Source organism: Apteryx mantelli, chromosome 18, assembly GCF_036417845.1.
Source record: "Apteryx mantelli isolate bAptMan1 chromosome 18, bAptMan1.hap1, whole genome shotgun sequence".
NCBI lineage: Eukaryota > Metazoa > Chordata > Aves > Apterygiformes > Apterygidae > Apteryx > Apteryx mantelli.
In genome coordinates, this window is record NC_089995.1 from 6,721,383 (window position 1) to 6,736,636 (window position 15,254).

Consider the following 15,254-nt stretch of genomic DNA (forward strand, 5'->3'; position numbering starts at 1 on the left):
AAAATGTTTGCAAGATTTAAGAGAAATACAATTTCTTCCTGTTGCTGGTCCCAACTTTACCCCAGTTCTCAAGGGGCTATGAAATCTTGTGCTTTATTGGTGCTCAGCTGATGATGGAAAAAAGAAGTTATTTCCCTTTTTAGGTTTTTGTATTCACTTTTCAGTTTGTCATTTAAAAAATGACTGAAGTTTGCTAGTAGGCTAATTTTGACGTGTTTACAAAGTAGCATAGTGCTTTGGTTATATATAAGAACAATCCAATTTCCATTGTTTCTTCCATTTCTAATTAAAAGCTCACTGAAAGGTGGAAGGCTTTGTAGGAAAAAATGAGGAATAGCATAGATGGCTTGTAGCAGCAGAAAGTGGTTATACAAATGTGGGCAAAATAAAAGCAGAGTTCAACAAATTCACTGCTGCTTTATAAAAATCACATCTGTGAGTCAGCAAAACAAGATCCTCTCCCATCTATAAATTTTCAACTCAGAAAAGTTCACAGCTTCCGCATTTCCAAGCCCCAGCAAGGCTTGCGGGAAGAGTGGAACGGGTGCAGTGTGACTTCAGAAGCCGGCAGCTCCTGGCAGCGGTTTGGCTGTGCACTGACCATGCGACTCCTGGCACACGCTTGCTCTCGATGCAAGTTTGTCCTGGCCGTGGGAGATGTGGGTTGAGCGCTAGCCTGGGAGCAGCGCCGCGTGCATGTGCTTCGCTGCATAACTTCGCCTCGCGCGCGGATGCTGCTGCTCATCACTGATTCATCCGGCGGCTGCTGCACAAGCCGGCGTTGCAGCTTGCTCCGACTCCTGGCATGGACTGCGGTTCCCCGCATGCCCAGCATGGGCTGGAGCAGCCCTGGTAGCCGGGGAGGTGGGCAACCAGGACTCGCATTAGTGGGGTTTTGTATTCTGCTCATGCCTGGGTTTGCACTAAGCTTTTGTTTCCAAAGAGGGTTTTTCACGCTGTGGAACTGATCCAGGCGTCTGTCCTACTCTGTCAGCCTTTCCCTGGCAAAGCGGCCCTAACTTCCCCGACAGAGTGACTCAGGATGCTCGTCGTGCTGGCTAATGCTTTCTTTCCCTCCCTCCTTGCCACTGTACACCCTTTCCCTCCCTCACAGCCACTGCTCCCTTGCATTTTTAGCAGCAGAGCTCGTTGAAAAACAGAACCGTCTTCTTCGGTGTTGTTGCGTCTTTGACATTTCCTGACCTGCTCCTCTGAGCTGTACATTGCTGATCAGAATCTCAAACAAGTTCTTTCACCCACTAATGCAGTGTTAAGACGATCGGCACTCAAATCCCTGAGATCTCTCCTTCGCAGAGGTTAAAGAGAATCGCTTTTGAAAACTTTAGCTTTCAGCTGAGTTAAAAGAGATGAGATCAATGGGATCTGTGCAGTCCTGATACAGTGCCCTTGAGGTTACATTCCCAGCCTGCTGATAGCATCGAGGCTGCTGAGCCTTTCCGGTGCTTTCTGAATGTGTCCCATCTGGAATAGTTTGGGGAAGGCCGGGTCTAACGCATTCAGGGTTCCACAGAGGGCTTTCTTGGGTAATCTGGGTGGCCTTCCCTAGCAGCATCCTCCCCAGGTGCAGCCACAGCTTACCCAGATGTAATCCTCAAGGCCCCTTCAGCAAAGCCATGCCTCCATTCAGCGTGTCTGTGAGACTGTCTTTCAAGAGAGACAGTTTTCATTTGACCTTCTTGAGGTCAGTCCAGCTTGACCACCCCAACCAGGAGCTTCTAATCCTTGGTGCTTTCTCATCTTGGGAGCAAGCTTGTGTCCTCCTCTCCATACGATCAGGGTGTATTTCCACAACAACTTTGCTAAAGCCTCCTGTAACTTGCATGGGGAGGACTCTGCCCACTTCATCTGACAGGCCTCCAGGGTGGATTGGTGAGTAATACTGAGTTAAGATGGAGAAACTGGTGGGAGATAGCTTCAAAAATTGGGATGTCAACTCCTGAATGTGGGTGGGAAATGCAGGACTGCCTCCGGTAGGAGGTTTTGCAGGAAGTTTTTGGCAAGGAAGCTACTTCATAGGCTGTGATCTTGCATAGCTATAGGAGAGGGCAGGCTGCCGGCAGCATGCCACCTTTGGGATTTATAGGGCCATTTGGCTGCTGCAAAGTGAGCCCATAATGATTTACACCAAACCATGATGAAGCAAGCAGAAAGGAATTAAGTGGGCAAAATATTACCCTACACTGCATCTGTGGCTTGGTCGGTGAAGTAATGCACCATGAAGACAAGTACTAGTGCTAGAAGAACCAGTGAGGCCCTGATGGTTTGATGGTCACTGTCTGCAGAAGGGCTTCTCTGACATTGCTATCCCACAGTGGCCACACATCTCCCTGCGTTGCCTCCAAGCACCTAGGAGCTGGCTGCACAAGCTGGACTGCCAGCTGATTTTGTATGCACCCAAAGTCCTAAAACTGGAAAATCCAGTCAGCTACTTTAATCTGTGGGCAACAGGCCAGGAAAAGTGACCACAGTTTCCCTCAGTTTTGATAATAGCTATCTCTGGCCCAAGATAGTTTACCAAGTCATTGTGGGTCGGGAAGCAAAGAGCTGCTAGGCAAAAGGGTTGGCATCAGGACATTTGGGATTCATGGGCTCTTGTGATGGGACGGTATTTTGATGCTCAAGTCAATGGACTTTATTTTGGGGGGAGTAGAGTTGGCTGGGTTGTTACGGTGATCATGGTAATGGATACTCCTCATGTGCCTGGGTGGACACAGTATCTATGAGGCAGTGTAATTCTGAAGTGCCTGTGGACTCCAAGCCAGAAGACAGTCTGTGCTTGTTTCCCCAAATTTTCCGAGATACTAAACCTAGAGAAAATATCCGTGTGTACTTTAATATGAATTGTTTCACAGAGACTTCATACAGCAACAGCAAATGGGGTGAAAGTGGGGTGAGTACTATCAATGCAATTAGGCATGGGACTGTCAAAGAGGTCCCAGTAAAAACAAAAAATGGAAAGAATGACTAAGGGTGAAAATACTTTGCAGCTGTGAATTCTGAATACTGTTTGCCAGTCTTTAAGTAAATGGTTTTACTTGGTTCTTGGACTTATGATGGAGCAGGCAGTCCCCTTGAGTGATGTTAAGTGGGGGCTGGATTTCTGGTGTTTCTCTTTGCCAGTAGTTTCTCTGTGTGGCCAATTTATTCTGCTTTTATTTGACAGCAGGAAAAGGCTTTATATGTTGTCATCAGAGTCGTCTTGCACTTTACAGAAAATGTCTGTTCACTGATTACATTTCTGGCCCAACAATGCAGGGTCACTTGCAGTTCCTGTAGGTCATCCCCATAGGGCTGCAGATACCTGGGAAACAGGATAAACATCTTCAGTGACGATACAGGTAAATATTACGTGTGTTGTCATGCTGTGGAAAGGAGATGTCTGTTTGTCCCAAGCTGTAGATACAGGAGTCCTGAAACTTGCAGACATAATCCTTGTGGCTGTATAGTTGGTGGAAGTGTTCGTGCATTGTCCCTGGTGATCTGTGGGAGCCTGGGGTGGTACTGCATGACATCCTGCAGACCAGTGGTGATCTCGGGCTCTTTCTGGTCATATTGGATGGAGAAGTGTGTCCTACATATGACAGCACTATGTGCGGGAATGTCATATTTACAAGCTGCGTTAGTGTTGTTCTGGATATCTCTGATAGTGACGGTAATGTTTGGCAGTGGCATTATTATGGCAACGGTGGATTTGATGTCAAATTGCTGTGCCTCCCAGCTAAAAAAGTTCTGTCTTGTCCAGCATCTAGTGGGTGATGCCCAATTGCTTCTAGTCTGGGTTGGCTGGCAGCTCTCACAAGTGTATGCCACCTGACAGCACTGGGCATGAATTTCTTGTCCTTTCACATTCTTGTATTAGCAGCCCGATATTGCTCATCTCATGTAGGAGGTCAGTGGGTCTTCCCAGTGGATGCTAGTGAACTGTTGAGATGTGCCAGGTGTGAACTCAGCAGTAGGGTCCTCCAGCAGCTCAGCTGTACTGGACAGTAACTCAAGCCTGGCTGGTGTAGCCCCCGAGATGAGCACAGGTGTCTGCCACCCAGATGTATGCTATGTCTCTTCTCATGCCTAGCCCTCAGTGAAACCTTCAACACTGTCTCTCTCCCTAGTCCTGCCTGTCCTGCTGCAGGAGTGTCAGACTGCTGGAGGGTGCTGGTGAGGCCTGATGTGGGTGCTGGAGGGTAGTGGTGGGAAGGGACTCCCAAAGTAGGGCTGTTTGCTGTGTTCTGCGACTCTGGGAGGAATGTGAGGAATAGGCAAATGGGGTGTGAGATAAGGGTAGGTGTGAAAGGGCTGCAGGATATGCTTTGGCCTTTGATATACAGTGTAAGGCAGTTGATGAACATCCCAGGAGCTTGTGGTATGGATATGAACAGGCCTTCACTGGGGCAACCCATGGGAATGACACAGTCACCCAGTGTGGGGATGTGGCCTAGGAGACGGTGAGCTCATGTGCCTCTCTGCTGTTAGTCTCTGAAGGCTACCCCTGCTAACCACAAATAATAAAAAAAAAGACTAACAACAAAGACAAAATGTAGTTTAAGCTAGTGAAAGGCAACAAAAAATAGGGTTATTTATTTAAATTGAACTGTGTTTGAAAGTCTGTTTTAATCTAGTCCCTGTACTCCATTTGTCGTGCTGCTGTCGGGGCATCATTTTCAGGGTTGTTGACCCCTGAGCGTGTAGATGCAGAGCTGAGAGTGCATTTCCCCAGTGGCTGAGCAGGCATTCATGTTAAAACTCGGGATGAATTTCTCAGGGGAAGGGAGTAAGGGGGACCAAGGAGCCCCACCAGCGGTGTTTAGAGTAATGCATGTGCTCTCTTGGTTTATGGTGGGGTTGTCTCTGACAGCAAAATCTTGTCTCTTCTGTTTGGATTAAGGCTAGGTCTGATCTGCAGAGGGTAGAGCAGGGGACTGGGAGGCAGAAATCTGGTTTCTATTTCAGGCTGTGCCACTGCAACATGCTTTTTAAGAGGGCTGGTGGATTATGTGTTTCCCACAACCAAAGGGAAATGTACTCAGGAGGGAATGTTAAAAAGCAGCCAAAGGAAAGAGGAAAGGGGTGATGTGATTTGATACCAGCTGACCTCCCTTGTATCAGCTTATCTCCCCTTCTCTTGGGTACCCTGAGAAACACTGAACCTTCCACAGAACGGATATTCTCTAAATATGCCCCCCTTTTCCCTTCCTTTAGCTCTTGATCTGTTGAGAAATTCCCATTTGTTTGTCTCTCCAGTTTCCATAACCTCACTGACTCTGAAGCAATGAGGAAAACCTAGCATTAGCCACTTAGCAGGGGAAGTTCAGCTCAGTCCAGCTGTGGGCTGTTCAGTGTTCACTCTTCTTTGGGTTTTTTTTCCACTACCATGTCCATTTCAGCAGAAGCAGCTGACACCTTAGTCACAAGATCAGAGTCACAGATCTACCAAAGCTCTTAATACCTAGTTGTATGTTTGTGTGTGCATTTTCTTTTTCAGGGTAAGTACATATTTTAAGGATGGAATAACAGTTTGTCCAAGAATCAACAGTCTACAGGGAGCCAACTGGTCTAGCAGCCAAGACTTGTGCTGTTTCCTTGAGGTTTTGGGGATGGGTTGCTTGCCTGTCCTCTTACATAAAAGCATAGCAAATTGTCAGAATAAACACATTTTTAAACACACGACACCATCAGTCAGTGCTTAAGAGAAGCTGATTGGCTGGAAAAGAGATCAAGGCAACCGGGAATTTGGATGACCTGACTCTGAGGCGTTGGGACTAAAAGGTTCTTTTTCATTCACTGGAGCTGTTTTTTTTTTTTTTTTTTCTTTAGGTAATTGGCCAGGAAAGAAATAAAGTATCCTCCTCCTTCCTCCAGGCAGTGAATCTGGAATCAGAATCCTATTGTATTATTTTATCATTTTATTTTTTTGCAAAAGGCAGACTGCTACTGGGTATGAATCCTTGCCTCAGGGCCTGCAGAGAAAGGAGCCAAAATGCAGATCTCCTGTCTCAGATCTGTGCTCACTGATTCACAAGCCAGTGATTAATTTAGGTTAACTTTGGTCATCTGGGGATGATCAGCACTTCCCGAGGAGGGAGCTCTGGCAGAAATTAGAGCGAGCAGGACAAAAGCCCGATGCTTTACCTTTAGGTGAGCTGTGTGACTTTCCTGTACAATTGGTTGGCCACATGGAGAGGAAGGTTTTGCAGCTGCCCTTTCTCAGCCGTGCATGTCCACCCTAGGATGAGTTTGTGCTTCCTGGGCACTGCTGGAGTTGCCATTTTCTGTACGATTGCCTCAAGCCTGGGGGAGAGGCAAGATGGGAATGTGTGTTGAGTCATCTTTCCTACATATCCTCAGAGCAGCGGGACACTGTCTGGGCCATAAACTCAATGGAGTTGTCTATGAAATTTTGTTAAATTTACAAGGCAACAATCATTATTCCAGAGCAAGGAGAGGAGATGGAAAGAGGCTGAAGTCCAGCTAGGATTTGGCTAGACTAGTTCTTGGATTGTTTTCCACGCTTTGTGGTTATCCTTATCTACATCTGGAAACTGGAGTGTGTTTGTAAGAGTAAGCGGATGTGTGAAGTGTTCTGGCAAAGTCAGAAATCTCATTTTCCCTTCAATATAATGCAGCCTAATTAGATTGCTATTAGCGTGTTGAGGACCTGCTAGGATTGTTACCTCTTTGTGAAAAGGCATCTGTATTTCTCTCCTCCCTTCTTCCTGCAAGGACTGCAGAGCTGGGAATGGGAAGGAACTTCCAGACTCCAAATTCCAGCTGTGAAATAAATCTATCAGGAGAGCGTGGTGTGGCCGCCAGCTGACCAGCAGTTTGACAATGTAAGTGGAACTATAAGCCAATTAACAGAAGTTGGGAACAATCAGTAATTCCCTACCAGAATAAAAAAGCCCCACGCAGTAAAAACCTCAAAACAAAACTGCTGCAGTATGCTGGATGTTTTTCATCCTGTAGATCAGTGCTGACAAGATTTACTGTCAGTGGTCGAGTGACCGGTTCAGACAGTGGGGGATAGGTTCTGGCTTGTCTGACTTGATTCTACCATGTCACTCAGAAACGTGGATCTGTACGTTTTTGGATATATTTTTTTTAATCTCTCTGTTGAGGGTAAGGCGGACAGGCGCGCTATGTCTACAGGAGACTGCGCAGTGTTGTGTGGACGTACTCGAGCTAGCTGTTTCGGGTGCTGTATGTGCAATTATGTAATGTGGAAATTGGCCTAACTCATTTGCACAGCTTGCCATGTTAGTGTGCCTCTGCTGCTCTTGGTACTCACGCTAATGTATTTAGTCTTAGCTTGGTTACTTCTGCATAGCATTGCACTGTGGCTTATAGTGAAACCAAGAGAGGATACAGACTAACTGGCTTAAGAATATTCTCCTTCCCCAAAAAGGCTCTTGCGGACCTCGCACTGTGAGATGGTCTGATGGTGGCAATTTTCACATTCAGAATTTGCTTTTGCAAAATGCAGGGAGGATTCGTCAAAATATCTTGGATGCTTCTGTCTTAGCTCACACGTGATTCAGCTGTCTTAGACCTCGAAAATCTTCATACTGAAAGCTCTCTGAGGACTGATACATCCCAGGAATCATTTTGGCTTCAGTAAAATTGTGTGTTTCAGTGAAATGATGTTTCTTCTTGCTAGCTTATTTATTATTGATCATAATTGTGTCACTGTGATGCCTCCTATTCATTTGTTTGATTCACTCATCTTGCATCTTATTCTGACTCTGAGTGCTTTTTAGGGTAGTCCTGCCTTTCTAGAGCGCACATGAATATCTGTGGTTCCACGTGAATCGTTTTAAAATGCTTGCAATAAGTATACGGCTAAGCAAAGTAAGGAGAGAAGCTGGGAGAGATGAGTGGAAAATGACTGCATGAAGAAGAGGAAAAAATTACAGTAGATGGTAAGGAATTAATCAAATAAACAAAGGTCCTTTTAAATGTCTCTCTGTCTCTCTCTCTCTGTCACTCTCTCTGTTTCTATGTTTTTTTTAAATAATCTCATTCTTGTGATGATTACACTGGCCAGCCCTTGATACTTCTCTGTCTGATTAGAGCAGAGTTGTAGTGGCCGTGATGAGTTACCACAACAGTCTATTACTGGCATTGTTAACTAGTGTCCCTCATTAAATTAAACCGAAAAGGACAGGGAGGGGAATCTTTCCAAGGTGATACTCAGCTTATAATTATTTAAATTTATTTTAAAGGATAAATTTATTTTAATTTATCAGAATCTCCTCGTCTTGAAAATAAAAGCTCTTCAGATTTTGGGGCTTTTTTCCTTTTTTCTCTAAATTTATGCATTGGGGAGGGTTAATTCACTCTGCAAAGATTTTTTGAAGGTCATACTCAGTGCCATTATCATTATACAGTACCTTTGAGAATAGCTGTTTGTCTGTGCAGGTATTTTTGTGGCCCCATGTTGCTCTGTGTACCAGATGCCATTTATCTACCAAAACAGTAGGCATCTTTCTGCCCATTGGGGTTTATATGCTAGAGATGAAATTCTTGTATATTAAAATACCAAAAAAATAGCAAAAGGAAACTGTCATTTTCCTCAGTCCTGGTTTGCTAATCTATGAAGAAGGCCATTACATGTGGGTAACCACTCTAAAGGAGCAGAAGGGCTCCATAAAGGCTGGATCTTTGAAGGAAACCCCCCCCTTTGGGGAATTCAGTAGAAAGATGATCTGCTGGGCTTGTTCTGTCTTTCATTCTGCAGAAGTGTAGTGAGGAACTAGGGGAGGTTTTGCATTTGCTGTAAAGGATGAATTTTCCCAAGGATATAGATTCATAAGATGAGGGATATGTCCAGTGACGGGGAAAAATAATTTACTACTTCTTAAGGTAGAACTTGAACCTACTGAAAATATACTTTAGACTTCTGAAAGGTTTTCCTTAGGATAACAGCTCTTCTGTCAGGATTCCTGTAGATCTTTTAGTACTGTGTAACTTCCCCTTCATGAGCCCAGGTCCTAGAAATTGCACCAGGGACAAAGCAAAAATCTGTTTTCCTTTGCAGGAACAGAGCCGTGGGGGTAAACAGCCAGGTCCATTCCAGTCCCCTACACTTACAGCTATTATACATGACACGTGTAAGCCAGAAAATCCCTAGATTATCTATAAACCTTGGTGCAGACAACGGAGGCTGCCAAATACTTCCTCACACTCTAGAAAGAAAGAAAAGCTATGTTAAAAAAAAAAAAAGCTACAACTGTGAGTCTAGAGTTGCGTTTGTGAACCGCTGAAGTAAGAAAGTGTGATACAAGATCATTTAGTTCCTTTTTAAAGTTTGTCTTGACTTCATTTTGTGTTGAGTGCTTTGAAGGTTTTCCCCTACCATGCGGCAGATTCCATGTTATGTGTGCTCCACATTGATGAATACCAGTTCTGTCACATGTTTCATGGGAAACAGCACATTAAGTTACTTCTGCTTGTAACTTGCCTTAAAAATCAAGTACAAACCATGTATCAGTCACCAGAAATAAATTGAGAAAGCTCTGAGATTGGAACCATCTGTGTACTTTAGGGGAAAAAAATGTTCTCCCAAAGAATCCTGCATCTGCCCCTGCCCCTTTGCTTACAGAGCTGGTTTTTATTTAGGATTATGGCTGCCCAGAAGAATGGTCCAGTGCCACGTTGGGTATCAGTTTACCCAGTCTTTTGGCTGGGAGAGTTGAGTTATAAAACTTCCTAGTAGCACTTTACTGACTCCCACCATATTAATCTGTGATTACAGCTGGCTACTGAAAGATCCTGCACTTCCAGTGAGAGACTGAGAGAAGAAATAGGCAAGCTGGTTAGTATGCACCTTATTTATCTAGTGTACAGATTATTGTTTTAAAATGTCGATATACCCATCTGAAGTGCTGGTACACTAGTCCAAAGTTCCAGCATGGTATGCTGATGTATAGCAACTCGATTTGAGGATTGCAATAGCTCCCTGAGCAGATACATTTTTCAAAATGTCACCGCAGTATTGGCTGTGATATGAGTTTGGATGGAGCACAGGCAAGTAGTAACTAAAAATCATTACCTGATAGAGGAGGGTTGCTAGGAGCTTGCTGTGTATAATACAAGTCGGTTCCTCGCAGCTAAGCCTGGGACTTTGCCCTAGGTCCCATGGCTAGGACCTCAGAGCTGTTATGCTCATAGGGTCTGCTTGAGTCGCCCTCCTCTGGCCCCCATTTCAGGGTCTTGTACCCGCTCGCAGCTCGCCTGCGACTTTCCTGCCCAAGGGTCCCAGGCAGCAGCTGCTGCTGGTCCTCGGATCTGGCATTGCCGCAGCATGCGAGCTCTCCGAGGGGGAAAGACGTGCTGTTCGTTAGCAGGTCAGAGAAGCCCCACTAGACCATACAGCCCTGCCTGCAACCCGGTGGCGGTCGCATCCAGTAGTGTTGTCTTCACCTGTATACAAGTGCACATGTATACATCTGCTGTGGGGTGGGTGTCCCTGATCTGAGATCACAGATATGACTGTGACTTATTGCATGGGAACCTACCATGCTGGAACTCAAAAAAGATAGATATGGAAAGGTAGAGGTAGATTTTGAAATTGCCCCTTAGTAATAGGGATACAGTGTCGTGGCATCTCGTGTTGTTTTTCTCCAGTCTGTTAGAGGAAGCAGGAGGTTTGTCATTCTGTGGGGCCGACAGTGTGGTATGGTTCACCAAGCACTTGTTCCTTAAAGTATGAAATTCTGCAAATGCTCCATCTGCAGAAGTCATAAAGCGTTTGACTGGCAGGGGTGCTAGGAAGACATTTGAATGGAGCCAGACGAAAGTAATGAAAGTCTCGTTTTCAGCCTTTTGATTCAGAACCACATTTGATCAATGTTTACACTTGATGAGTGGTGAGAATAGGTTTGAGGGGAACGCCATAAGTGACTTTACACTGTGCTGTCCAACTATTGGCATTGAGTTTGTGTGGTTGAGACTTGCAGTCTTCTTGCATCAGCTTTGGTGTCTCAAAATTAGCTGAAGGAGCAAGCCAAGGAGAGGCTGTCTGATTTTGTTCTGTTTCAGACAGCATACTCAAAATGCTAAAAACTATTGATGATTTCTGTTGTTTGACATCAAAATGACATGTGATGGAAATCTGGCATCTTGCACTCAACCGTTGGTGGGAAAAGAGGAGTCCCACCACTACTTTGCTTTTTATTGTATGTGAGCAACCTTTCTTAGTAGTGGTTAGTAATTAGTCAATGCCTAGAAAACAAGTCATTAGAGCTTCTTACCTTCATGAACTACAGTTGTCTTCCTCAAAATATGCCTGTGGCCGTGACTGCTTTTCTGTCTATTAAAACCAATAATGTGGGGTTATGATCTGAGCCATGGGACTTCAGAGGGATGTAAGCCTGTACCTGAAATTAGGCATCTGTATGTGTTTTGCTGCATCTGTGTGTGTTTTGCTGAGTAAGGGTGTCCTAGCCAGGTACTTAAATTTTAAACGTGTTGGGGCCTTCACTCATAAAGTAAACAAATTTCAATCTAGACAGCAGTGAGAGGAATAAACATTAAGCTCCAAACATTCTGTTATCAAAGCAGCTCTTCAAACTATGCAGAATTGCTCTTCAAGATGGGCAGAACATCTTTAAAACCCTTTTGCAGTAGCTAAGAGCTTACACATTAGCTTTCATGAGAAGCTTTACAGATGTCTGTGAATATTATATAAACACTAGCCTGTTTGCAACAGTTTATAAACCTGAATATTTTATAAGAAAATACTGAACGTTTAACTTGCCTTGTATTTTTTATATGGCAATAAAAACACCATTTTTATCAAAAGATGCTGGAGAACCTGACTAATAATATGACATTTTGTTATAAACTAGGAGGAAAGCTCACTACTCTCAAATTAATAAAGTGTATAATTTTTACAGGATTTTCTACTCTAAAGGGGAAACTTTGGCTTTGCTCGATTTTGCGTGAAGATGCATGTAATTTGTGAGGACATTCTCAGATGCATCTTTATGTCTCTGGCTAAAGAGATTAGCAACACTTGAGACTTACAGTGCTTTTAGTGATATCCAAGCGGACATTGCTTGGAAAATGAAAATACCATGTCTGCACCTGATCTGATAAATGCATGGCTTTTCATACCTTTGCAAAGTGACCTTCCTACAGGAGGCAGGGTTCAGCAAGTTCTGTTCTCAAACATATTCTTCTAAAATATATGTACCAATTTCAAGGAGACCCAAGATGTGCTTTGAGGAAGCTACAATGAGTTGTTTCAATCCAAAATTGCTAGACAGACTCCCTGTAAGTAACCCCCTCATAAACGATACGGTTGGTGTGGCCAGATCTCACACAAGAATGTGTCAGGATTAATTCCTTGGTGGCCTACAAAGTTTTTCCCATTTTACATTTGGTATGAACAATGTAGAAAGTAGGGTTACCCTTTATGCCGTTTACAGAACAAGTATCGGTGCCAACCTGAATAGAGCAAAATTTTTTTGGTCTATGTTCTTTCCTGTAGCTTGAACAGGAGCATGGCTTCTTCATTAAAACACGAGTGTCAGAAAGTCTATCACCAGACCTTTCCCTATAGCTCTGAGCATTTTGCAATCATTTCATTCCTGTAATTGTATTTCTATATTCTTATTTTGCATAATTGAGGAGTCCCTCTGATCTCCTTTATTCCGTGAGTATATCAGGTCACTTCTATGTCATGAGGCTGCAAAGGGGGACAGAGTTTTCTCTTTTTGTCCTCCCAGAGACTATTTTGTTTGTTTGTTTTAGAAGGTTTTTAATTCCATTTCACAGTTTGGAAGCTAAGGCACCAAAATACTAACTGTCTTGACCAAAGCCATAGACAAAATGGGGGACAGAGCACTGAACAATTGCTACCAATTTCCAAGTGAGCTCTCAAACCACTGGACATCTTGATTTCCAGTCTTTTCTGGCACTGCCAGAAAGTTTTCAACTTTCTGGGCCAATTCTTCAACCATGTTGTACCTCTTATTCCCTCTTGTAAATAAAAGCAGCCTTGCAAGGTAACATACCTGAGCAATCAATAGGTAGCTAGTAATTTCCATGGCCAGTTTGACTCCTCTTTCAGTTCACAACTTGTCCGTCAGTAAATTTATTCCTTGCTCGAAGCATTTTACTGAATCATTTCTCTTCAAAACTGTCTGTTAGCACTTTGCTAAGCCTCAGACTGAAGATCTTTGATCCACCCATTTCAAGACTAGATGAATGACAGAACCCAAACTCTGTATCCAAAAGCATTCAGGTTTTGGAGGTACATTCAAAGCCTGAGCTTGGATTTGGCTCGGAGCACAGTTGCTTTGATCTGGCTTCAGATCTGAATACTGTGTCCAGTGACATCTCTTTCCAGAACAAAATCTGGTGTTCCTGTCTCTGTGAGGGAGCTCTTAGCCTTGCTTGGTACCTCGATGCGCCTTGGGTTGGAGAAGACACCTGCTGATCCTCTCCAAATTCATTCAGATGGTGTTTGCATGCAGTAGGGGTGTTTAATAGTTGTTTGTTTGTTTTTAGTGGCATTTTGACAGAAGGAAGAGTGTCTAAGAAACCCCAGCACAGTGTGTTATTCTCACAGTCCTCTCCCTCTTGCCTCTTTCCCTTGCAGTGCGCAACTGCTTCCCACTTTCTAGAAATCAGATCACCACTGCTCCTCCCTGTTTCTTTCCTTTCCCCGCACGATGAGAACATGGGATGTTTTTTTCCCCTTGGATGGCAAAGTCAGGGCAAACTTGGTACTGTGGTCTTCTGCGCTAACAGCACATCGGCAGCACTTCACTCTTTCCAGGGAATTATTCTAGATTTATTCACCACAAAGCATCCAACCATAACAACTCAGTAATTTTAAGGCCTAAGGAAAAAATGTAACAAGATGTTCAAAAATTTTGGTTTGGGATAATTGGGAGTTGTTTATATCCTTGTGCTGCTGATTATGTTGTCATATACCACCATTATTGGTATCCTCAGGAGCAGGATTGTCTTTGCTTAGAAAAAAAAAGCCTTTGTTTTAACCACCTAAATGCTGGTTAATGTAGCCCGTAAATGAGAGGAAAAATATTCCTCTGCTGTTATTGGATTTATCAGATGCTCAAAAGTCATATTGTTGAGGATGGAATAAATGACTAGATAGGTGGATAAATAGGACACGTGTTCACTGGAAGTTTTAGGATAAAATGTTGGGGCACTGCAATTTTTCTGAAGCTTATATAGGGCAGAAAGTTCCCAAAACACAGCAGAATACAGCCCTCAGTCTTCTTGAGTTTGAAAATGCCTTTCTTTGCATACTGATCATACAGACCTTTTCAAGCTGTATCCTCCTTGGGTTTTGTAGCACACTGTTATTTCTATGTGAATCTGGAATTTGCATCTCTGGCCCATTGCTTACCCCCAGCTCACTGAAATGCAGATGGTACCCATGAAGTCCCATGGACGCTTGCTCCGGAAGTGCGTTGGCTAAGATAAGGGACTTGAAAGTACTGCTCCTATTGAGGTTCCCTGTAAGAGCTAGAACTAGTATCTCTTACTAATCCAGTGGAAAAGATTATACAGAATGGGCTGGAAGCTAAATGCTCTTTACACTACTTTGACAACTTAAAAGAAGTTTAAGCCAATATAAATGATATTTGCAGTCATTTAAGACTTTTTGGATTTCCGGAGTGGCCTATCAAGGTTTTCCTGTAAAAAAAAAAAGAATCAAGCCCTGTCAATAATGTGTTCTAATATTTTGTACTAACTTCCAACCTCTCTGAGGTTTCCGTCAGCAATTTCGCTCTGATTTCACAGGAACTGGGACCCAGATTGCAGCAGGCTAGATGCAGTATGTCAAGAGAAAGCGTTGTCTGCATCCACAGTTTTCATATCATCTAATTTAAAGTGCATCCTGAATTTTGGGGGGAAGAGATCTCAACAACTGTAGAGAGGAAAATGAGCCATTTCCTTAGCTTGAACCTGCACGAATTAGTGGTAAAGTGTTGATCTCTAAGCTTGCAGTTTCTGAACCATAAAAGCTGTTTATTTCACCCTATAAAAGAACATTTGAACTTATGTAGCTATTTAAGTTTAAAAGCTATCAGAGAAATGGGGGGGGGGGGTGGAGAAGAAGAGGCTTGAATCAGTAATCCAAGCTTGTAATACAATCTTCATGTGCTGCATAGCTTGCATAGAAATCCCCTTCAATGTAGATTTTCTCTGCTTGTAGCTGTCCTACCATATAGGAAATGTACAGTATATATTTCCAGCAT

At 43.6% G+C, this 15,254-nt stretch overlaps 1 protein-coding gene across 17 annotated transcripts in view; it reads left to right on the plus strand.

Moving 5' to 3' along the window:
- The first annotated feature begins 3,306 nt into the window (after positions 1-3,306).
- LOC106488315 (uncharacterized) overlaps positions 3,307-15,254 on the plus strand; it is a 242,407-nt gene continuing 230,459 nt past the window's right edge. For all 17 annotated transcript variants that reach the window (XM_067308033.1, XM_067308029.1, XM_067308032.1 and 14 more), the window contains exons 1-2: positions 3,307-3,359; positions 6,739-6,848. In XM_067308033.1, the coding sequence (XP_067164134.1) occupies positions 6,847-6,848 (2 nt within the window). In that variant the 5' untranslated portion in view covers positions 3,307-3,359; positions 6,739-6,846. The remainder of the gene's footprint in view (positions 3,360-6,738; positions 6,849-15,254) is intronic.